Source organism: Monodon monoceros, unplaced genomic scaffold, assembly GCF_005190385.1.
Source record: "Monodon monoceros isolate NGI ecotype Baffin Bay Population unplaced genomic scaffold, NGI_Narwhal_1 Super_Scaffold_22, whole genome shotgun sequence".
NCBI lineage: Eukaryota > Metazoa > Chordata > Mammalia > Artiodactyla > Monodontidae > Monodon > Monodon monoceros.
In genome coordinates, this window is record NW_021703779.1 from 16,944,066 (window position 1) to 16,970,022 (window position 25,957).

Consider the following 25,957-nt stretch of genomic DNA (forward strand, 5'->3'; position numbering starts at 1 on the left):
AGATACCTGGCTAGCAGAGCACGTGTGGTGCTTTCCTGAACTGTCGCTGATTTGTGCACCCCCTTTCCACAGTGCGAGCTGACTGAAGACAGGGACCCTATCTGATTTGTCTCTGTATATCTTCAGTACCTTGTACAGCATCTTAGTAACAACAGGGGCCAAGTAAAAGCTGAATGAACGAAGAATAGAAGAAAAGAAGGAAAGCAGGAAGGATGGATGGATATGGACAGACAGGTAGAAAGATCAATAGATGGGCCCTCTTCTCCTTAATTGCACATACAGGAAGATTACAAAAGCCATGTACTGGGGCTTCCCTGGTGGCGCAGTGGTTGAGAGTCCGCCTGCCGATGCAGGGGACACGGGTTCGTGCCCCGGTCCGGGAGGATCCCACATGCCGTGGGGCGGCTGGGCCCGTGAGCCACGGCCGCTGAGCCTGCGCGTCCGGAGCCTGTGCTCCGCAACGGGAGAGGCCACAACAGTGAGAGGCCCGCGTACCGCAAAAAAAAAAAAAAAAAAAAAAAAAGCCATGTACTTATTTCACAAGCATCCATCCTTGTTAGGAGAACATGCCTCTCCAGAGACCTCAGAAACCCCCTTGACAAGGGACAGTTCCTGTGGTAACTAAACATGGCTGCCGGAATTACTAGGCTCTCCTAGCTCTGAAATGGCAGGTTTTAATTGAATGAGCGTTGGGGACAGCAGTCTCCATGAGAGAAACAGCCCCTTCAGAGCATGTGACAGAAGGCGAAGTGATTGGGAAGACCATTCCACTCCGCCTCCTAACCTCCTGCCCCGGGAATTCCAGCACTGTGTGCTTTGAGCTAAGGGGTCAAGCAGGGTCAAATGTCCACATTATTGACTTGGAGTAAGAGGAGACAGTTTATTTCAACAGTTCCAAAAATACAAGAGGCATGACTTCTCTGAGCTCCAGCTCTGAAAGCATACCTAACATGGCAGGATAACAAGAGGTCAAGGTTCTCCCAAAGATGTGGTCCAATACCTCTCCAGATCTCCTTTTCTGCCTGAGTACAGGAATCCCAAAGTAATTTCCAAATGCAGAGACAATGCTTCAGTGAGCACAGTACTAACCGGTGTGCAAGCAGCCTCAACTTACTAACTGGCTGTGTCCCAATAATTCATCATGATTAACAATGAAAGTGACCACTTAATAGAGGGTCTTCTATAGGTGAGGTGGTTTATATACATTATTGCTATTGGAACTCATAACACACTTCCACAGAAATAATGGCAAAATGACCCGATCTGGTCCTCCCTCCAAGAAAGCCCATTTAATCCACCATATCCCTAAGATATAGTATTCTTATTATGGGACCCAATTACCAGGTACAATACTGCTGCAGTGTATGAAAGGAGACACCATGGCAGTTAGAATTCTAATGTGCAATTTGGAAGCCACAGAAGTCCCACTATCATGGGGTCAAGGACACTTTCTCCCCTCCCGGCCACACTCATCAGTTGGCCCATGTTAGCAGAGAACCTCCTTGCCCCATACCAGAGAAGGCAGCAGGAGCTTCAAGATGCTTCCTCTGCCCCCAAATCACCTCCTGTCTTTCCTATCACAGACCCCAGGATGGAATGAGGTTCAGGGATGGGGAGCTCCAGACTTTGGAAGCCACTGAGCCAACTGGCCAGTGCCACTGAACACCAAGTGAGGGAGGTGGCCTGAGCACGACTCCAGAAATGGCTTTACCTCCAAATTGGGGATTTGCCCAATCATGCTACTGGTTAAAGAGACACAACTAACTTGAAAATACCACTCAAGTCAGATTTTTCCAAATGGAAAAGAAAGCTGTTTAAGAATTATTTTGACAGGACTGAGCTGTCTTCTTCTTGTTAGAAAGGAAAGTCTGCAGCCCCAGGTAGTGCCGAACCGCTAAGACACAGTCGAGCCTCTATGACATTCACACCCATGACCTTGGCTCAAGACGGCACAAGAGATACACAGACGCCCACGTAGGAAGTTGGGTTAGCGACTGGGAGAACAAAGTTTCCCGGTCCTGACCTTTTGCTCCATGAGCTGGAAAAGGCAGCAGAGAAGCTGGAGGGAGGAGAGCTTCAGGCCCTGGAGAGAGAAAGACCTGGAGTTCGTTCTCACCATCACAGATGGACACGCATGCTCACCCGAGGTGGGGCTGGGCCCTCAGCTGGCTTGGCAGACTTTCAAGGGAGCTGGCACACACGCGTCCTGAACATTGCCCTTCTCCCCACCAATGATTTGTGTGTGGGGTGTGTGTGTGGGGGTGTGTGTGTGTGTGCCATTTTCTCCAAGTTCCTCAAGAGATGCTGAGAAATATTAACAATCTCATTTGGTTCATTTTAAAAATAATTATCAACTTGCAGTGAGTGACATTTTAGAAGTATATGGAGGCACAGCAACATGGGCCATCCATGGGGGACTATGAAGGCCGACAGTCACCTATCCAGAGATGTTCACAGTGTGCATCTGCGCAGGGGGAAAGGTATGCACGTCACACCTTCACAATGATAAACCTACTAAACCACGGTGGGTTAAGGCAGCATAACCAAGAAAATATTCATGAGCTTCTGTCACAATCGCTTAGCACAGGCAGTGGAACCAAGGGGAGGCTGGAGCGGCACCCGTGGGTGCCCCCACCCCTGTCCTGCATGGTGGGAGGACTTCCTTCCTTACTTGACTTGGAGAGCTGCTCATCCTGGGAAATGCCGAGGTCGTCCGACTCCCCTGACAGCTCCTTGATGAAGTTGGAAGGAAACATTCCAGTCTTTCCATTGAGAACACCTTCCCACCATCCTTCTTCTACCTGCACAGATGTGAACAGAAGAACAGAGGCAGCGTTCAGGTTAGATGTGGTACTTGCCAGTTTTCTCTCCCATCTGTACAGTGCCGAGTGCACAGCCCACACAGGGAGAGCTGCAGGACCCAAAGCTTACAGGTTAACAGGGAATGAGAAAGCAGACCTCACAGTGTCTCGAGATTCAGACTCAGGAAGGGGGGTTTAGCCTAGGGACCATAAACGCAAGTGGAAAAGAATTAACACTTCATTTCCACTAACATCCAACTGAAATTTGGCATTTCCTTTGATTAGGAATATACGTAACACACCAGAGTAATAGAAGGACCTGTGACGTGACGCCAACCAAATCGTATTTTCATATACCCTTTTTTTTCCCCTCAAGAAGTGGACAATCTACCAAGGTAGAAAGGACACATGGTTTACAGATGGTGGAGGGTGGGCATGACCAAAACCTAGCAATGCAAGGTAAATAGAAAAGAAAACACCATGCCTTAGCACAAACCAAATGTGTTACACAAAGTTGAGCTCGCCGAGATCTGGGATGCTAAAGGAAGGCTTGGAGAAAAAAAGGAATCAAAGTTAAGGTTGGCCTTGAAGAGCAGAAATGCCAGATATAAGTAGGGGAGGGTGTGTGAGAGACATTCAGGAGGTGCTGACACAGCCTCAGAATGGAGACAACCAGAATGGCATTTTAGAGCACAATTTAGGGAGCTCATGGGGGTACAGACTCACAGAGTGGCCATCATATCTGTGTGATCACAGAATCTTCGGGAAAGAATCCAGACAATGGCACCCGTGCATGACTATCCTTATTCAATACCAAATCACGTCATTTCACAACGTTTCTGTTGAAATCATTCCATTTGTCTATGTCAACTCAACCGTTATGTATTATCCTTTCAAGGAGCTTCTTATAGGATTAGAATGGTTAGGAAGATTCACCATAAGCCTGAATATAAATAGTCACAGGATTTGTAGCGTGGGGTCCTTTGTGCTTGTCTTGAATAAGGAACCATAAAATGACCTTCTTTCTCCCAGAAATCACAAGTCAGGAGGGAAAGACCAAGGGCTTGCACCACAAATGAGCAGTCCCTGGCGTAATCCCTGACAGCGCAGGGCAGCTGGGCCGATTCCATTTGATTCAGTTTGACAGTATCTAAAACGCTCCTGTCCCCAGTAATGAGTGGCTTCAGCCCGAGATCCCTGAAGGAAGCGCTCCTGATGTGTGGGATCGGCAGGCTGCCTGCTGGGAAAACAGGGGTGTCTTCACCTCGCCACGTCCCCACATGCCCGCATCCCTGTCACAGCACAGTCTGAGAGGAATGGCCAACAGGGAACCAGCAGACGTCTATCCTTAGCCTCACGGGGCGCAGAGGAGCAGACAATCAAACCACTGCTCATCGCCTGGGGGGTACACTTCCCATTACAGGCACCACGGAGCGGGCGGGCGTCTGTCCCCAGTAGCAGAGAGAGCTGTTCGGTGCTATTTCTTCCTAAAGACTGCTGCTCTGGTTGCAAGATTCAGGCTGGTGATATGAGACAAATGATCCCCAGCCCCACACTATCCCTCTTCAGCGAAATTCTAGTTCAACTTCCTGCATAAAGATGATGGCACTGCAGCCCATAGTGATTACATTCACTCATGAATGGATGGATGGATGAACGAATGCATGGCAGGGAAATCAATTGGGGGAAATCCTCCATAGGGGCCTATGCAGCCCTCGTTCCCCCACAAAAGGAATCTTCCTTCCTGTGAGGAGCAAAAGGGACCAGGAGACCCTGACTATATTGCACACTGTTCTTAATTAGGTAACACCACACTCAGGTCTGTGTGACCCTCCCGATTCCACCAATATTTAATGAGCACATATTTTGCACTGCCCTAGGACTTCGGGACAGATTCACTGGTGAACAAAACAGATAAAGACCCTATCCTTGAAAAGCTTCTACAAGAGTGGAACATACAGAGTCTGCACACTACCTGCTTAGAAATCAAGTTGCTTATGTTTATGTTTCTATATTTAAAGAGAGAAATGCATCCCTTTGTAATAAAGTGAGGATTATGGATGTTACCAAGGGCTTATGATTTCTTTCCCAAGGAAAGCATTAAAAGGGGACAGACACCTACCTTCTCCCCACCAACACATACTCATCAACAGGCTTCTGCAGGCCTTGGCTCTAGGTTGAGAACAAACCCCTGTGTTCCTCGGAGAGCAACCCAGCCAGCTCTGGAGCCCATGGCTGTGTTCCAGGAGAGAACCCCACCTTCAGCCCAGAGCTGGGAGCACGGCAGCTTTACATGGTAGTGTTTGAGAAAGAAAGATGCAGTAAAACCACTTAAACAGTTTGTGTCTGTGTGCCCTGCAATTCTTAAGTCTTCACAATCACCAGCCTCTAAGTGGTTCAGGGCCCAAGGAAGTAGTTTCTAGTTCTCAGCCCTGTTGCAAGTTGGGGAAGAGGCTGGGTGAATTTCAACATCTCCACCTCCACCCAATCTTACAAACATTATCTACATCTGTAAGGCACTGAACAGGATGCCTGTGAATACAAAGATGACCTTGCTGTCTGGGGTACCTAACTACCCAGAATACAGACACACCTATTTTATTGCACTTTGCTTCACAGTGCCTCACAGATGTTGCTTTTTTTTTTTTTTTTAACAAATGGAAGGTGTGTGGCAGCCCTGCATCGATCAAGTCTATCGACGCCACTTTCCCAACAGCATTTGCTCACTTCGTGTCTCTGTGTGACATTTTGGTAATTCTCAAATATTTCAAACTTTTCCATTATTATTATATTTGTTACGCTGATCTGTGATCAATGATCTTTGATGTTACTACAATGACTTGAAAGCTCAGATGACAGTGAGCATTTTTTAGCAATTAAGTACTTTTTAGTGAAGATATGTACATTATTTTAGACATAATGCTATTGCACACTTAACAGACTACAGGATAGTGTAAATATAGCTTTTATACACACTAGGAGACCAAAAACTTTGTGTGACTCACTTTATGGCAATATTTGCTTTATTTCAGTGGTCTAGAACACAGCCCGCAATATCTCTGAGATATGCCTGTAGTTCCTACTTTCCACTGTTGAAGTTTTACCTGTCAACTGTACCAGGAAGGGGAACAAGATTCATCAAGTCTAAAGTCTACTTCAGGGTACAAGCAGCAAGACAGAAAAATCCATTTAAGGGTTGCTATAGCTTTTTACATCCAATTGCCCTTTGTTACCCAAACCTCAGTCAGAAGCACACTGGAGAGGCGGGTGTGAGGGAGGAGGGAACACGGGGGAGGGAGAGGCACACAGGCAAATGGAGTCAGCTTCATTGTTTCAAGAGCTGTTTTACCATTCTTTCCAAAAAGAACAATGGACAAACCAAGCTCTAAGGAGAGGCCCACATCTCAACATCACTAAAATTTTCCTCAAAATTTATTCATACTTGGTAAGTTTTATGTTTCTGGGAATGTATCCATTTATTCTAGGTTGGCCAATTTGTTGGCATATAATTGTTCATAATAGTCCCTTATGATCATCTATATTTCTGTGATATCAGTTGTAACCTCTCCTCTTTCATTTCTGATTTATTTATTTGAGTTCTCTCTCTCTTTTTTTCTGAGTGAGTCTAGCTAAAGAGTCGTCTGTTTTATTTATCTTTCCAAAAAACCAGCTCTTGGTTTCACTGATCTTTTCTATTGTCTTTTTAGTCTCTATTTCATTTATTTCTGCTGATCTTTGTTATTTCCTTCCTTCTACTAACTTTGGGCTTAGTTTATGCTTTTTCTAGTTCCTTGAAGGCATTATGCTAAGTGAAATAAGTCAGACAGAGAAAGACAAATACTGTATGATCTCACTTATATGTGGAATCTTAAAAAAAACAAAAACAAACACATAAGACACAGACTCATAGATATAGAGAACAGATTGGTGGTTGGCAGAAGCAGGGGGTGGGGAAGGTGAGCAAAATGGGTGAAGGGGGTCAAAACAAATTTCCAGCTATAAGATAAATAAATCCAGAGGATGTAATGTAAATAATTACCAATACTATACTGTATATTTGAAAGTTGCTAGGAGAGTAGGTCTTAAACATTTTCATCACAAGAAAAAAAATTGTAACTATGTGTGGTAATGGATGTTAACTAAACTCACTGTAGTGATCATTTTGCAATGTATACATATATCAAATCATTTTGTTGTACACCTAAAAGGAATACAATGTTATATGTTAATTATCTCTCAATTTGAAAAATGTATTCAGAAATAGTTAAATGAGAATTTCAATACCAGTCCTTTTTCCTACCTGTGAGAGGTAGGGGAAAGCACTTTGGAAAATGTTTTAAACTAGGAAAATATCAAGATAGTTTTTTAAAGTTTTAAAAATTGAGATATAATTCATTTAAAGGTACAGATCTTATGGTACAAGTCGAACAGTTTTGACAAACGCATACACTCGTGTAACTCATAGTTCTACCAGCATACAGAGCATTTCCATCATTCCAGAAAATTTCCTAGTGTTCCTCCCCCGTCAATCTACCTCCAAGCAACCGCTAATCTGATTTCTATCACCTACGATTGGTTTTGCCTCTTTTAGAACTTCATGTAAATGTGTTAAGACATAGTTTTACCTTTTGAATATTGCTGAAAAAAATACAATTTGTTTTCAGAAAACATCCTTTTCTACTTGTGGAATTAGTGGGAGAAAATATTTTTGAGGGAACCACTTCCTGAAGTCATAAATACCTACATTATTTTCTATTTTTATTGCTTTAAATAACCATCCCTGTTGATCTGGGGACATGGAAAGCTAGTCATGCCAACTATAAACAAGTGTTATCTTGCTTCTAAATGCCTGAGCCAATATTTTCCCCCAATTCCTATGTCCTTCATTGTCTAATTACCTCTTCCAGGCAGGGCCAGAACATTCCATACACACAGGAAGTTGATTTTTATCCCCTCCCCTTATTCTTTTGAGAATAAGCCTATTCCACATGAGGGGGTCCCTCAAAAGAGAAATCTGTAGGGTCATCTAGAGGAAAATGACTTAAGAAAATATATATACGATTTCTATTTAGGACCTAAGCAAGCTCTGTCCAATGAGACACAGCAACATCCACGATTTTCCTGACAGTGGCAAGGGTTTCTGGTAGGGCTCTTACAGACATTCTTCAGCAGTGCTTGAAAGTCCTGTCCTTCAATACAGCTATGGGCTAGTCTACAGGTCCCCAGATTCCTAAATGACTCTAGGCTATCCTTACTATCATTCCAGCTTGAAAATATGAGCAAATGATAAATCAAGCCAGAAAGATAACCCTTCTGATGAATCAAGATCCTGAAGCTTTATCCTGTAACTATTCCCTGGTGAGTGAATTGTCTATGGGGACGCGTTCACCTTAGAACAGCCACACGTAAGGAAACTTTGAAGGGGGTGTTCCTTTAAAAGTTCAGTGTGCAGACGTAGAGAATGGACTTGAGGACACGGGGAGGGGGAAGGGGAAACTGGGATGAAGTGAGAGAGTAACATTAACATATATACACGACCAAATGTAAAACAGATGCTAGTGGGAAGCAGCCATATAGCACAGAGAGATCAGCTCAGGGCTTTGTGACCACCTAGAGGGGTGGGATAGGGAGGGTGGGATGGAGACGCAAGAGGGAGGGGATATGGGGATATATGTATATGTATAGCTGATTCACTTCGTTATACAGCAGAAACTAACACAACATTGCAAAGCAATTATACTCCAATAAAGATGTTAAAAAATAAAAGTTCAGTGTGGGCAGCAGTGTCATTTTTCCCATCTGATTGCATCTGCCAGCTCCTGCTTCCTGTACTCCACACCTGCGCCCAAAGCTTCACAGGTCATCCCCAACCTCAGAGCAAAGCTGTACTAACGTCCTGCCCTCCTTCCTCGGGACTAGCCCAGCGCCTTACACAATACAGCTGTGCTTGCTGAATGAATCCAAATACTCCTCACCTTCCACATGTCCAGTTGAAATGTCACCTATTCTAGGAAGCATCTTCTTCCCTCTCACTGAGTACCTTTGTTTTCAAATTCCTCTCTCATTTGTCAACACCATTATTTGCCACTCTAACAGTATCTCGGGTTATTAGTCACCTTCTTAGTTGAGTATATCTTACCCTCCCCGACTATACCAAGCATGTTTCAAAGCAGAGTTCTGTTCAATAAATCTTTGGATCTCTATAAGCACAGTTTCTCTTACCAAGTAAGCACTCAAATATTTGATAATTCCCATAGCTATGCCAATCTATTATAATCACATTTAAACTTGCAAAGATGTTACTTTTACGTGGTTGTCGCCTGTTTTGTATGCCAATGATTCTAATCTAATCATCGTTGCTTCAAAACGTGTCTTCCGCCTCCTTAATATGAACGTTCTACCATCTCTGTGCATTAGGAAATCAGAGATGTACACCCCAAAGTTATTTGGAAAAATAATTGTACAGCAGCCTGGGCTCTCTAGATTATCAAATTACAATTTAAAAAATCTTACATTAATGTTATCTTTTTTTGAAAAGGGATACAAACCCTTCTAAAGCAAAGGGTGCCTTAATGGGTAAGAATTTAGGTGTGCTTTGATCACCTATTAATTAATCAGCTTTTAAAGGAACCTGACTTCCCCGTCAAGCTTTGGGCAAGCACAAAACAAAAAGGCCTCCTTTTGCACATACGAGTTCTCAGAGTTCTTACACCAAAAATGAAATGAGGATAAATTGCCCAGCCACACACACAGAGGTTGTCTGATTGAGTTAAAAGTTTTGAAGAATTTCAAGGGCCTCTTTAACTCCTGCTGAGAGAACCAAATCTCTCTCCATGGCACAATAAGTAAGATGCCTAAGTTTCTAGGAAATGCAAGTGACCTTTCTTTGCAAACGACAAGGCCAAGTTAAGCTCTATCTAAGTCAGAAAGTGAAGTCTTCAGTATCTAGCCAGCCTGACTGGGGACCACTGGGAAATACCTCAAAAACTAACCACAAAGAACAAATAACAGCCAGAATCTCTGAACACCCCTTGGGCCACCACGAGGAGAGACTGGATGAGACCAAGCTCATCTAGCACAAGAGGAAATGCAGCGCCTTTCCCAGGCTCTAGACAACATAGATAGGAAGAAGAAGAGGTTTCAAAGCACTTTAAAACAAAAACCAAACCCCAACAATAGGCCAGCAAGCCAGTTTCAAAACTTCAGCGGCCCTCAAATGCCACTTCTCCTGGTAACCCTGTCCATGTGCCATCTCTGTTCTTATCATTAGAACTTCGCCTGCATTGATCAATCCTCCCCACGCTGGACAAAAATGTCACAAGTGTGTATTTACAATGATTTCCTTAAAAATGCCTACAGGGGATTTAGCCTGTTAGCTTTCCTTTTGGATTGGCAGCCCAGTCCCATTAAGTGCACAGTGACTTTTTTTTCTCCCTGCAGACCAGCCAGGAGGCAGAAGTATGGTGAGCGCTTCCTGAGCGACCTTCACTTTGCTCACCCTACTCATTCCTGGACCGCCCCACACCCTCCATTTCTCCTCTAGCCACGCTGCAGAGACCCATCCAAGCTGAGCTGCTAACTTCTGCCAGAAGGGCTGTTCACCCTACCAAGGGTCAGGGCCGTGATCCACCCAAACCTGTTTCCATCCATTGCTCTTCCTGCTAGCACACAATTTGGTTAAAGAGTACAAAATATGTAGGATGGAAGAGAAAAAGCTAGTGGTGAGAAGGAATAGGATAATAATTTGAAGGTTTAAAAAAAACGGTGCCGAAACAGGTGTAGAAAAAGACAACTAAAAGAGATTAGGGGTGAGGGAGTGTAGAATTTTAGAAGAATTGTTAACCCTGATTGTTTCACTTATGTTGTCCTCAATCCACTTTAAAGAAACCAGTGGAATAGCAGAGGGTGCATCATGGATGCAGAGAGGATAGAACTCAAACCAGCAAACCCATAGTTAAGGGAGATGCCCTGGCTCTACGAGGCTGTGTTGACAAATGGCAGACAAATATACATTTTTATATTTTAAGCTAAGATTACATGTTAAGATATATGTATATCATTTTTTAGGATTCTCTACTTCATTCAACTGTTCTAAAAAACCGGTCCATACATTCAAAACCTTCCTAGGAATTGTCTCTTGGGGTGGGAGGGAGTATGGGCATTTGTGTGTGTATAGCTTTGGAATACTGTAGAATTAATCTATTAATCAATCAATAAAAATATATATACACACCTACACAATACGATACGTTATATTTTTATTGACCAATAGATTGATTCTATAGTATTGCAAAGCTATTACTATGGTCTTATCTCAACCTGCTCCTGTGATTTAAGGGTTTTTGTTTATTTGGGATTTTCGTTTATTTTGTTTTTAGTCTTCTGTGGAATTAGACAATAGCTACTCAATGGCATTTATATAACACCCATTATAAGAGAAAAGGGCAGATTTTATATTATACAGTGACAATGGCCCAGGATCTGCAATATGACAAGTAAATTTCAACAATAGGGAAATTAATTTTTGATGATATAATTTAAAAAATATGGATTAAAAGGTAAACCTTTATGTTTTGTTTTACACAAATAGCATAGGCTACACAGTTAATTTTCCTTTTTCCTGCTTGAAGCAAGCCCAGAATGAAGCCTAGCACAGAGCTGGCAGGGATGGAAAGGAGGCGGGGACCGTAGACGGTGGTGAAGTTCTTCTCCCAGGCAAGGAGAATAACAGCCCTGCAATCATTCCTCTCCTTTAGCGACCCTCGTTCGGTTTCCCTGGAGCCAACAGGCAGTTGAGAATGGGCAATATTTCCCAGAAATTTATTAATAATCTTCCTCACCTTAATTTGTATTTCTTAAAATATTATTACAACATTAAAGGAAAAATCATCTTCTATGACAGAACCATTTTCAATTCTGGGTCCCTTTCCATTTTTGATCACATGCACAAAGATAGATTTTAGATGACTGTATCCTACTGTATGCAAATCTGTGGCTGATATATTCATTTATTTTGGAAAAAAAACTTTTCATACTTCCATTTATTCATTTACTTATTCAATAAGCATTTATTAAAGAATATGTTAGGTTTCAGGCACTATTCCAGGTACTATGAATATAAAGATAGATAAAAACCAGATCCCTACTGTTGAAAAGCTCTCAGGTTAGTGGAATGTAACATAATTACAACGCACAGTATTGTAATAAATACAGATTTAAAGGCCTCTGCGTTTACCATATTAATGGCTTCACGATCTTCTAGCTGGATAATATGACTTAATTCACACAACTATTCCCTTTCTTGATGACTTTTCATTCTCACAAGCATTGCTGCAATTAACATGTTTCACATATTTTTTTTCTGTTGACCATTTCCATGGATAAATTCCTAGGAGTAAGATTACTGAGTCAAAGGGTATTAATTCAGATTTGTATAGCTATTGATGTGCTTGTTAAGTAGCTTCATACAAGGATCATAAAGATATACAAAGTCACCAGTTCTTCTAGGCATTGCCAAGTCTTACCACTAAATCTGTTTTAGGATTTTCAAAAAGAGGTACCCATTATTGTCTTAATTTGATTAATTAATAGCAGGGCAGAACATTTTCTCATGGTTAAGATTTTTATTTCCCCTTGTGGGAGGTGTGTTTATAGCAGATCTATCTATACTTTATCATTATTATAGTAGCTTTCTAAAATATTTTCATATGTTACATATAACTTTTCATCTTAATTTATTGCAAATTTTTTTCCTGTTTGTTGTCCTCTTTGTTTAGCTAAACTTTCTTCAAATCATACCAAAATTTTAAGTCTCTTTTATTTTTAGTCACAACTGTTTATTTTTTCCCCTGGAATTTCTTCCATGGTGTCAGTCTCATGAACTGTGCCCTTCTACCACTGGCACAAATGTTCTTCTCTGCTGTGCATTCATTTTTAACTCATTCAGCTTTCAACAAATGTCTCCTATGTGCCCTGCTTGGCACCAGGAATAAAAAAAATGGTGAATGAATGACATACTAATATAAATTATCCAAAGCTGGGAAATAGGCCAAAGGGGCCACTGCATGTCCTCCCAGTATCACACTGGGAGCCCCATTAACTGATCCTCTAGGGACAGGTATCTGCTTGACACACTATTTATGAGATAGTTTACAACTCTGTTAGTGTAGATGTTAACCGGTAGAAAACCAAAAGCAAAACAAGTGAGTCTTGTCAGATAACCATGAAAATAAACTTTGACCAGCAGAGATGCAAGAGATTCATCCCCTAGAAAAGATAACCTCAGAGGTTACAGTTTCACTGCCCTGCAGGACGCTGTGTAGTTGTGCATCTAACTTAGCAATCTTAATCAAGTTTTTTTCTCTTTCAGTCATTATGAATACTTTGCTCTTTCGCCGTTCTCTTTGAGCCAGCCTTACCAAGAATCTTGCAGGTGCCCTCATTAGTGAGTTAAGTAAAGCTTTGATGCATGCTCACTTCATGTTTATATGAGAGTCAAGAAACCTGGCTGCTAGCATCAGCCCTTCCACTTCTACCCACATCATAGTTCACTTAACCCTTAACCTCCTCCTTGACTTCTGGCTTCCTTTTGGGGGGGGGGGGAATCATGGGTTTCTGTAAGGTTGAATGGTATTCAGGAAACCAAAGCAATTGGAAAACTGTACTTCTATATGCAGATACATGTGTCGAATCAGAATGAATGATCAGATGCTAAGTTCAAAGCCCAGGATCCCCCAGGCCTGAGGGAGTGGAGCCTGAAAAGCCCGTGCCAGTGTCTGGTGGGACACTTCACCAGCAGGGCTGGCTCTGAGCAGCCAGGACCACACAGGAACAAGGTTATGTAGTGCAGTGGCAAGAACAAGGGTCTCTAGCCAGGTGGACCTGGCTTCAACCCTCAGCCCTGCCTCTTCTAGGGTCTCTTGAGCCTCTTTCTTTTTCTACAAAATAAAGTGGTTACAATGAGTGAACGGGCCCATGCGTAAAGAACCTTGTCACTCCTGTCACATACTAGGTCTTCAATAAATGCCACTTCTTTTTCCCTCCCTGCTGGGTGGCAGGCCTCTCTGGAGGAATTTCCTCTGGAAGAGACTCAACCAGGTGATGTCCAAGGTCTCTTGAGCTCTAACGCCCCCCACAGCAAGGCCAACCAGCCAGGGGTGGGTTCTGAAAGCCCATATGAGCCCACCGCGCCCACCCGCCTGGCACACGTACCTCTCCTACCACCTCTATGATGTCGCCAACTTTCAGCTCAAGCTCATCATCGTTCTGGGGCAGGTAGCTGAACGCCACCTGGCACCGGCGCCTCCGTCGCTCGCCTGCATGGGAAAAGCAAAATATTCAGACACAGCTCTTGTCTCAAAATTAGATTTTAAAGAGAGGCGTCCTAGGCATGCAGGCAAATTAAGCTGACTTGTTTCACATATGCTCTCTGGGACATGGCTAGAGGCATGGCAGCTCTGGTCTCTGAGAGAGGCAGGAGAAAGCAGAGCAATGCTTCTTGGTCTTTTAAAAGCTGCTGGGTCCGAAAGGCATGGATATGAGAAACCGATCCATTGTGCAGAAGGCAAAACCCCACCCCTGAAGCGCTGGGGCACAGTGTTGCCTTAAACGGTTTTCCGTGGATAGGGCTTTGTATTTGCTGCTGGTGACTTTTAATGAAAGCTGATGTGATATGGTAGAGGAAAAAGAATGGTCTGCTTCTAATGCTAGCAGGGCAGAGGAACTTTTTCCCAAACGTGCAGAGGAAAAGATGAAGTACCCTGGCCTTCTTCTTACTAATCATCACCCTTTTAACATGCTGGAACTCAGGCTGATAAGCAAGGGCTGATTTACATTTCAGCCTCCTCTTGGCACCATTTCAAATGTCCCACAGGAGTTCAGCAAATCCACTTTTGTCCTCTTCCCTCTGTCCCAGGGGATCCATTAACAGGATCGCTGGCTGCTTACACAGAACCAACCCAGGCACATCAAGATAAAAACCAGGGCCACACTTCACTTGACTGAAGGACCCTCAAGGTCACAGCATCTCACTCACCCAGTGTGGCCCAACAGGGAGGTCCTGGCTTAGAGCAGTTCAAGTACAGATGCAACTGTCCACGCCACAGACATGCACTGTGGGAGTAAAGAACACGCATATGGTGTGCGTGTGACGGGGCTCGGGGAGCGGCGGGGCAGAGACAGACAGACGGCAGTGGAGGCCCAAGCTGGGAAGAGGTGGATAAGAGAGAGGAAACGAGACGAGCGGTGCTCAGAAGTTTGTCATTCAAGGCTGACCACTTCACCTGATCCCTTCCTGCCACCGCATGGCCTTGAAAACCAAAGGGATCAACGACTTCAAGGAAACACATTTAGAAATGCTTACATTATTTTTGGATACTGCCTACAGGGATTCTTTTTCTTTTCTAACCTTTCCCTGAGAAAGCAAGTCCCCGCAGGAGTGATCACAGACCACACTGAGACCCCCATGCAGGGTGACATCATACAAAGGGACAGCCCTTTGCTACATCTGACGTGCTCACTGATCAATATTTATCAAAAGCCAGTGGCCTAGTTCCCTCTGTTCCATCTTTTTTCTGCCTGAACCTCACTAAGGAAGAACAGAGTTGAACAGAGGGAAGAGGGCAGAAGTTCAGAATCAATATCTCGTCTAATCACATCTTTGGCGACGACGTGAATACACTCTACCTCTTTGTGCGAAATCACGAGCTGGCTGGTCTCGATGAGAACAAATGCAGAGCTCTCAGGCCAGTTCCCAGGCGCTAACTGCACTGTCAGCGGGCAGAGTAAGGCAGCCCAAGGCTCTTCCAGGGACAGAGGGCTCACCCCAAATAGCTCTTCCCAGGCGGGAAGTCAGGAAGAACGGTCTCCAGGGTAAAGAGCTCCACGGCTATTCCCTGGCTTCCAACACAAAGGAAGGGAAATCAAGCCCTCTGTCATAAAGGATACAGATTGCTCATTCTAGCCAAGAAAGCCTCGATGACGAGGTGATCTCCGCACCTGTCTCCTACCCCCTGTGACTCCCCTGCCCTCATACACACCTCTTAAGATGAAGTTGTATAAATCTTTAAGAGCTTTACTTGTTATATGTTACGTTCAAAACAAACTCTGCAGATACAATCTGAACACGAAACAAGTAAACATGACAAATGTCTGAAACTCGACACTCATAACCACAGAGGTCACCAAAGTCCTGACCAAAGTGACTTAAAAATAACATCTAAAGACCTACTGTTAGCTGAAGTCATAAAACTTAGTTAAATGTAAGTTCGTATCTTCACAGAACCCTCTGTAAAAAGTAGCATCTAACCCAACACTACAGAAAGGGTGAAGGAGAGGCGATATATCCTTCGAGAAAAGACTAACCCAGCAGAGTCAGGACCTAGAACAGAATAATATTTCTCTCGAACCAAATCTTTCCATCAGAATTCTATAACGCCCTGTCTGGAATCAGAAAGAACAGCACACTTACTAATTTCTCTCTGCCAGGCTAGTCAGTATCTCCCCTTTTATTTTTTTATTATTATTATTTTTTTGCGGTACGTGGGCCTCTCACTGTTGTGGCCTCTCCCATTGCGGAGCACAGGCTCTGGACGCGCAGGCTCAGCGGCCATGGCTCACGGGCCCAGCCGCTCCGCGGCACGTGGGATCTTCCTGGACCGGGGCACAAACAAGTCAGTATTTCTTAACTACCTCTAAGGTTATTCAACTGGTGGCACAAAGACCTATAAAGCACACTGTCAACGTACAAGACCAAGAAAAGTGAGCCCGACAGGGAGGTATCCAGAGGTCACTGGTGGAAAAGGTCACCTGACACGACCCCAAGCAGAAACAATTATTCCCTCCGACACTGGGATAGTTTGTGATCTTTTCTAAAGCACCCCTGATACCCACCACCCTAACTTATCTTGCCAACCACATGAGTTAAAAAGAAAAGAGCCAGAAGGAGCAAACATTTTACAAATGAGGCAAGTAGGGCTCAGTGACTTACCCGAGGTCACCAAGCTAGTAAGTGGCAGTATGTCCTTGGCCTGAGTTCAGAGCTCTCACTCCAATGCTGGATGAACCAATTTAGTTCACACCTCATCCCAAGTTCTCTGCAATCTGTACTTAGCTGCTTCCCACAACACTGCATAACACAGCCTTAGGGCTTCTCCACGGCTTTCACATTACAGATAACTTCCAAACTCCTGCACTGCTGCTTTCCAGTCCTCGACTTCTGCAAATTACTGTTTCAATCTTGTTTGCCAGTTCCACCCAATGTAAAACCCAGTTCGGGGGGGATATTTGATGTTAGGAGACACTGCATTTCAGTGGCGTCTGTCCATCTTAAATTTAAGGGAATTTAAGGATGTCATTTGCCATTTTTTCCTTTCTTGGTATTTCACTGATGTTTACTAGTTGGTCTTGACCTTCCTTGAAGAGGTATGTAGACAACAATGTCATCTCCTTTCAGTAGCTGGTATAAACTGGAGGAAAAAAATGCATGACTTGCCCAAGGCTGTGGTTCAGAATCCTTTCGTTTAAGCTACCACCCTCACGCCCAGAGCCCCATCCACATGAACTCAAGTTTTAATACATTTCATTGGGCTTTTTTCTTTTTGCCACTGTGTGTGTTTTTCAGGCAGGACCACTTAACTCCTTACACATAACTGAAAGAAGTAACGGACACGAATTTTATGGACATACAAGCAAATGTATATGGGCACATGCACATGGCTTACCAAAAAAAAGTATGACTGAGGCAGACTTCATAAGGCATACTTGACACGTCTCTCTACCGCCATATTGTATGACGGCCACAAAATACACATGCATGAACGTGCATTCATAAAGAGGAACATAGGCAAACACAGGTGACAAGGCAGGCACCCTCAACTCCCTCATTAGATCTCATAACCACCTTCCATTCATGACCAGCTTTGTTTAATAAAATAGTAACAGCTAACATTTACTGAGCACCTACTGTGTGCCAGAGACTACTAAGGACTTTATATGCATTAGTGCATTTAATTCTCACATTGAACGTCGAGGGTAGATCTTGGACCCTCCCTTTTACAGACAAGGAGACAGAGGAGGCACAAAGAGACTGAGTATTTTACCAGAGGTCTTACAGCTAGAAAGTGCTAGAAGGGTCAGGGATTTCAAGTCAGGAGATGCAACTCCAGAGACTGCCTCCCCTGTCTGACTGTTCTTAAGAAGAATCCTCGGCTATGAGTCTTGAGACTGCAGAAGGGACTAGCTGGGCTAACATGGGACATGGTTAAGTTGTGAAACCAGGAAGTGACAAACCACAAATCAGGAGCGTTTCCTTACAGCTGCTGGCAACTGGAGCCCATATTTTAATGAAATAAAGCTGGTTGGATGGGGCGGAAATGTCGTATATTCACATTCTCTAAAAATGAAATAGCAGACACTGCCAAGGATGCCATGACCCAGCCTCAGGAACAGCACACACATCTATATTTTAGAGCCTTCCGGGGTCTTACAACAGCTGAAAACTTTACTAGGTCAATTCATTCAATGACCACAAAAATATAACAACAAATAGTGCAGTGCTTGAGAAAAACCTTTGGGTACACTGAAAAGTTTCAACACTCATACAGACTATGTTTTTTTTCATCCCACATCCTCCTTGACAGAACAAGAGTATAACTAAGAGGGTTGATATTTCCAAGAAACTCACTAAATTAATCAAACGGAGCCTCACCACATGCCTAGGAAACACAGCAGTATCCTGATGTCATTTTACAAAAGAGAAAACATTTATAAAATCAAAGAGGAACATCAGAAGAAGCCCCTAATTCTCAGGGTTACTTCTGGCATTTTCTCCAGACATGGCCTGGGGTCCACCTGGGTCAGAATGTTGACCTGCAAGGCAGATCTACGGAACTGCACTCTCTGAGGTTGAGGCCAGGGGCCTGCATTTAAACCTGACTCCGCAAGTGACACTGCCCACAAAAATCTAAACCTCAACAACGAATCAGAGTCACTAATTACACGTGAGAACAGGAAAATACCTTGTTGGGAACAAGTGGTCTCCCTTTGGAGGACACTAACCAGTGGTTCTCAATCTTGGCTGTACCCTGAAAGCACCTGGGGAGCTTCCATAAAACTCCCCATAACGTCCTAACAGCAGCCCCTAAGGAACAAGGTCTCCATAGAAAAATGGCTTCTTCCAGGGCTGGGGCAAAGAAAATACAAAGTGAGACTGGAATATGTGGTTATGACAAAATTAACGAAACACTCTAAGGCTTGAGGGGTAATTTGTAAAGGACACAAGGCTCAGCTTGGTAGGGCTTCCACTGGCCAAATCTGGGACAACAGCAGCATGTACTAAAGGATTTATTCATTTCAAAAAAAATTCATAAGCCCATAATGATACATTCACTAGGTAGCTAGGTTGAGAGCTAGCTAGATGGATGGATAAGATTAGATAGGTTTATGGGCCAAGACGGGAAAGCTCTTCTTTACAAAAGAATGTCAACTAATGCATGTAGAAATGATAGAAACACACAATCACCATTTTATAACCATCATGGCAACAACTGTTTCTGGCAAGAATCAATGGTTGCTAAAACCACTGGGTGAAATCCTGTTGGGGATTAGGATATTTAGAGAGTCTCAAAGTATCTCCCCACAGATTATTCATTGATTACAAAAAGAAATGGTGCCCTGAGTATGGAGAAACCTGGCAGACACAGCCTCAAAGTTCATGTCATCAATGATGGGACAAATTAATATCAGGTGTCTCCTTACGTGATGCACTGAGAAGGGCTTAACATCACCTACAGAACGCTCCCGCCCAAAATGTTTAACTGAAATCTGACCGTGAAGAAACATGCAAATCCAGATCACGCAAATCCATAATGAGGGACAGTTGACAAAAACTGACCTGGTTTAAAAAAAATCTTTTTAAAATCAATATCGCATAAGATTTTTTAAAGGTTAGGGGACTGTTCTAGATCTTAAACCAGTAAAGAGATTTAACAACTAAATATAATGCAATCCTTAACTGGATTCAGGGTTTCTTGTAAAGGTTATAAAGGACATTATTGGAAGAAATGGGGGAATTTGGATATGGACTAATACTAGATAATAGCATTATATTAATGTTACATTTCCTGAGTGTGTTAATTCTATTGCAAAAAAAAAAATTCTATTGCAGTTGCATAGGAGAATGTCCTTGTTCTGAAGTATTTAGGGATGAAGTGTCTTGGTATCTGTAATGTACTTTCAAGTTGTTTAAGGAAAAAACAAAAGGAATGTGTGTGTGTGTGTGTGTGTGTGTGTGTGTGTGTGTACACATACATACAGACACATACGTATACACATATACATACAGCGAGAGAAAGAGAGAGAGAAAGCAAATGTGGCAAAATGTTAACAACGGGTGAATCTAGATGGGTGTCCATTGTACTATTGTTACAACTTTTCTGTACATTTGAAATTTTTCTAAATAAAATATTTAGGGGGAAAAGGAAAAAAACCAGATGCCTGGGCCCCTCCCCTAGATTCTCTGAAGTCACCAATCTGGGGTGTAGCCTGGGCATCTGAATTTTAGGAGCTCCCCAGGTGATTCTAGCATAGAGCCAGGGTTGAGAGACATCTAGACGGGTCAGTTGTCAAAAAATAAATGGGACTCTTCCAGACCATGCTATACAGGCCCTATATTTGGCTTCTCCCCAAAGGGGAAAAAAATCATACTTATTTGGCCATGTTATCCTAATACATAACCCAGGTGAATGTTGCTGTGCTGGGATTTTTATTTCACAGGCCTTTGGGACAGTTGTAGTAAGCAGTCTCTAGCTCTGGAAATGTGTTCCTGGGGCCGGGGGATGGAAAAGATGGTAGTCTCTGCTATCGTTAATTAGCAAACACTGCCAGGGGTGCAGCAACTCCGCAAGTTACTGAGCAGCATTCCGGATTCTTGAAGAAGCTGTTTTTTGAGTCGGAAACATCAATTTATGCAAGGGGCCAGGTTTCCTATTTCAGGATGGAAAAACAATACAAAGCGAACTAAATAAAAGTGGAGAATCACCCATTTTACTCAGGATATCCAGTACATTCTGGGTGCACGGGAAGAGAAAGCTGAATCACTGACTTTGTGGACCCAGCATCATACCTTTTCCTGGAAAAATTCCCTTGCATCACCCTGTTTCCAATGTAATGTAACTCAGACGAAGAGGAGGCCACTTCAGAGGCTGATGGCATGCCAGGAAAAAAGGAACTCATGGTCTTTCCTTACAGACCTCTCTTGGCTGTGGCTGGACTGTTGCAGTGGAAATGTACGGTATTTAATTAACCAGCACTGTCTGGTCCCTGGAGACGCGCCTGCTCGATTCTCCAAGGGATGTGTATCATCAACATCTTTGCATGGCAGAAAACAGTAAATCCATTTGCCTTCTCCTTCAAAGGCAAAGTTCATCTGAAAAGAGGTTACAGCTATGCCAGTGCTCATTTGCTCCCAGGTCCCACCAGAATACAGGAGGAAAATGTAGACCCAAGAGGGAACCAGTTAGTAGGGCCTCTGAGTCACAGGGGACAGGGAGGGAGGTGGGTGAAGTCAAAAGTCACATAAGGAAAATCAACTGAATCTTGGAGATGAAGGAAATGAACATTGACTAGGTGTCTGCTATGTGCCAAGAACCGTGCTAGGCATGTCGTGTGCGCCCCTCAAGTCCTCACACCAGCACTGTGAGGTTAGGGGTGCTGGCCCCATCTTGATGGATGGGCCCAGAAAGCCTGGATAACTTGTACGAGGCCCATGAGTAAAATAAGTTGTGGTCTGCAGCCCTCTTCTTCCACCAACCCAAGATAATACCAGGAAGACAGAGCGGGAGTGTGTTTCCGGGGGACTTTGGATACCAAGCGAAGGATGAGGACTTAATTTTATGAGATCCTGCCCAGAGGAGGTTTCTGGGCAGAGAAGTGACAGGAAGATGTGAGGAGGACAGTGACCTAGGGAGAAGTGGCTGATGCGAAGGGGTATGCAGAACAGCTCGGGGGCGGGAGCCTAGAAGCAGGCAGAGGGCCCAACAGAGGACAGTGAAAGAGAAAGCCTGAAAAACGTGGTGGGAGGAATGAGACACGCAGGGAAGGGAAGGCAGATACACAGTATCACCATCAGGTGATACTGGGGCCAATGACCCTTCCTTACTTGTCTTGGATCCCAGTACCTAGCTCAGTGTCTGTTAGAGCAGACATGTGATCCATTCTTGCTAAATGGATGGACAAATGAACTAATGAGCGCCTAGTCCACATTCTGTGGACTGTGAATCCCTGATTTTGTGAACACAAATTCCCAAAGGAGCACTGAAGAAGGACCAGAAGGGTGGAGGAAAAGAGTTAAAGCCTCAACTCGATGTTAAGCAGGGTGCCCATTAAAGGCCAATGCCAAAATGGTTAAGATGCTATATTTTATGTTATGTGCCTTTCACCAATTAAAAAAAAAAGCCAATGCCACCCTGACCTATTGCAGGGATGGGAAGATGGTGGCCCCTGTAGTCTTGCCACTGTGCTGAAGGTGTCTCGTTCTCCACTAACACTGTAGCCCGACGCATCGGTGATACTAAACAGTGCCTGAGATACTCCTAACTGCTCCCTTCTTCCAAATTTATGGTCCACTGTCAATTTTACGTAACAGTAGAGCAGGGCTAGATCCCAACAAGAAATGATGTATATTTGATTTTAAATTTAGTCCTCTTTAAGACAGAAAATACTTGTTTCAAGTAGGAAGAAATGTATGTGTAAGCATGTTCAGGGCAGCATTTCTTCTAATAGCAAATGCATACACACACAGAGACCCACACAGGAAACATCCTGAAGGTCCACTGCGAAGGAATGGCTCCATTAATCATGGTTTATCCAGGCCATGGGAAACTCAGCAGCCAATTAAACCAGGCAAGCAGCTCTGTGTGTACTGATGTGTAAAAGGTGCCCATCGTACATTAAGTTAAAAGACCAAATCACATAATATGTATATGATCCCCACATTGCAAGCGCATGCACGCTTGCGCGTGCGTGCACACACACACACACAAACACACACACACACACGCACACACACACACACCACCTCCCTCCCTCCTTAGCTCCCACCAGGGACTCTTTTATTTACTCCTATTATCCAGGACCTATCAAGAGTATGCATTCAACAAATGCTTATTAATGAATAAATGGATTCATTCAACATTCAAGTGATATGTTAGGACCTAATACAATTAAATGAATGAGAGAAGCAGAGTGTGTGTGCACGAACACACTTGTGTAGGCACAGAAGATGGTATGGAAGGGCACACACACACATACACTCTCTGCCGTTGGGGCCCCTTCTCTGGGTTCCTCTAACAACAATTGCTTTTCTCTAGCACCGCCTGCATCCCACTGTATTTGAAATATCTCCGAGTGTCAGTGTATGTTTTTCTCCACTCCTTCAGCTCTGACACCTCTCAGCGCTTTCATGCACACCTTTTTCAACAAATGCAACTCATTTACCAACACCCACATGTGCCTCACGAGGGTTCTGAGGATGCTGTCTCATCACGAATGCCCACTCGCCATCAATCTGTGAGCCCAGGTGCCAGGTATCTAGAAACAGAGGGAGGGACGCAAATCCCTGATCTTCCCTCAGTCCTAGAAACTTCAGAGTCTAATGCCTTGTTTAAAGAAGCCACTGAAAGCAGTCTTAAAATCATCCAATTAACACACGACCAAAAAAAAAAATCAAGTTTCTACTGCAAGCGAAATACAGAAAGGGGCCATCCATTTAACAAGCTGAGTTTCTGCTAAGAGGAGCTACACATGGATATTTTCAATATTAACGCTGTCACCTGATATTTCCATAGAAGCCACATAATATAATATGGGCGCCAGGGGCACAAAGAACTCCTTCAAACACAATGGCCTCCACCTCAAACTGACTCATAAAACTGGTGTGAATTAGCTGTCTGAAAGGAAACACGAGCTCTGATTTTCCGGCTCATGGACACGTGGTTCATAACGATAGCATTAAGGCACATAAAGAGAATCCTGGGTCTCACAACACTGAAAAGACAGATAACCCAGTGGCCCCAGCACTGCGACCACACCGTGCAGCCCACTTGAGCTCTCAACCTCAGTTTTTCTCATGTATAAGATTAGAATGATGAGGGCAGACCTACTTTACAGAAGGGCTTGCTGCCACCTGACTCCTGCCCTTTTTTCCACTTGTCTTTTCATGAACGAATATGCTAAAAGGCAGCCTTGTTCATTATTTATACCAGTTCAACCAATTTTCTTTTTGCCAACCTTCCCTTCCCAATAGAGTGAGATAAAGGAATCACACTGGAAAACAAACTCAGTGGCGTCTCTAAACATCCTCCTGGTTTTCCCCTCTCCTTAGGCTGGTCCCAGGGTTTGGTTTGCTCTTTCAGCACAGTCCTTAATCCAAATGACCAGGCCCACAGCAGACCACACTGGGGGACACTTCTCCAAAGCATCCCTGGCTCAATTCCCCCAGCCCAGGCTGCCATCTCTCTGGGGGAGGGAGTCTGCATGTTCAGAGGAGAAAATCTGATACATAAAGCACACTGCTTTTCTCTGCTTTAGCAAGGCTGATTTGGGCAAAATGCCCAAAAGAATTCAACATTATTTATAGAGTTTTGTTTGATCTCCTTTTACATGCTCCATGCAGAGTCATTCAAGTGAAATAAGAATACAGAATTTCAAAGGGAAAACTGAAGGAAAATTCTAAATATAAGTGATTTGTTGAGCATAAATAAGATTTTTCCTTTCTGTCCAACACACTCCTTCTAACATCTCTATTTTTAAAGGCCTTCTCAAACTTTGTTGCTGACAAATGGACCTATGAGATCTCTAACTTTTACAGCGAAGCGGGAGGCAGAGGGAACAAGATGAGGGGAGAGTGAGTGATGGGTAGCACTCGCGTGCACGTGCACAGTAAGAACAGAAACAAAGGTCTAGGAAATCCCAGAAACCCTCATCTGGGGTCCACCTCTCTTGCCTAGAGAATTCTCAGGGGAAAATACCCACCATAAACAAATCTGGAGTATCCCAGTTCTCAAAATCAGTACCAAAAAATGGCCCTGGGAGATTCAGAGAATGACAGAAAATTCCACGTATCTTTCTCTTTCGGAAGTAGGGGAAAGATCTTTATTGCAGGTAAGCAAAATGTTTGCTAAATTCTGACTCATTTTTAATATAGTTTCCTTTCTCATCCCTATCAGAATAAAGAGGGGGGAAGTGTAAGTTTTTATAAATTTTCTTGATGCAAATGGGGGTTTGCATCCCAATTCCTTCTTCTGTATCCAAAAGCAGAGATTCTTAACTGAGGTTTGTGGATAGATTTCAGGGGGTCTCAACACAGATGGGAAGAAAATTACATCTTTATTGTCACTACCCTCTATGTGAAACCTGGTCTTTCTTTCCACTCTGCATATACACAACAAGCCACACTGGGATTAGCAGCACCTGTGGATTTTATTTATTCCCTATTATGTGGAGAGATATTTTCACTTCACATCATAGTCATTGCAGCTACCTTGAAATATCATTTACCCTCATCCCTACTTCAAAATTATGATCGCTTCAAGACTCACTGCTGGATCTTGCTATTTAATGCATGAATAAAGGAATATGTATTGCTTAAGTTTTTGCAATTTTTTTTTTTTTTTTTTTTTTTTTGCGGTACGTGGGCCTCTCACCGTAGCGGCCTCTCCCGTCGCGGAGCACAGGCTCTGGACGCGCAGGCTCAGCGGCCATGGCTCACGGGCCCAGCCGCTCAGCGGCATGTGGGATCTTCCTGGACCGGGGCACGAACCCGTGTCCCCTGCATCGGCAGGCGGACTCTCAACCACTGCACCACCAGGTGGGAAGCCCAAGCTTTTGCAATATTTTGATACCTGTACTTCAGTATAACTGTATTCATTTGCAATCCTATGTATTTTATTTTATTCATTTACAAACTTTATTCTGGGAAGGGGTCCACAGGCTTCACCAGACTGGCAAACAGGTTCCCAAGCAATTTTTTTAAAAGTTAAGAACTTCTAATCCCTGCTCTCAAGATTATGGTTTGCAAGGAAACTCAAAGGTGCAAGGGGGAATTATACACACACACACACACACACACACACACACACACACACACACACACACACACA

The 25,957-nt window shown here is 43.6% G+C and overlaps 1 protein-coding gene across 3 annotated transcripts in view; it reads right to left on the minus strand.

Annotated features, from left to right (window-relative positions):
• Nucleotides 1–25,957, minus strand: part of SH3KBP1 (SH3 domain containing kinase binding protein 1) — a 436,506-nt gene that overhangs the window by 146,398 nt on the left and 264,151 nt on the right. For all 3 annotated transcript variants that reach the window (XM_029240519.1, XM_029240521.1, XM_029240520.1), the window contains 2 exons: nucleotides 14,013–14,116; nucleotides 2,672–2,801 (listed from right to left, as the gene is read on the minus strand). In XM_029240519.1, coding sequence (XP_029096352.1) covers nucleotides 2,672–2,801; nucleotides 14,013–14,116 — 234 coding nt within the window. The remainder of the gene's footprint in view (nucleotides 1–2,671; nucleotides 2,802–14,012; nucleotides 14,117–25,957) is intronic.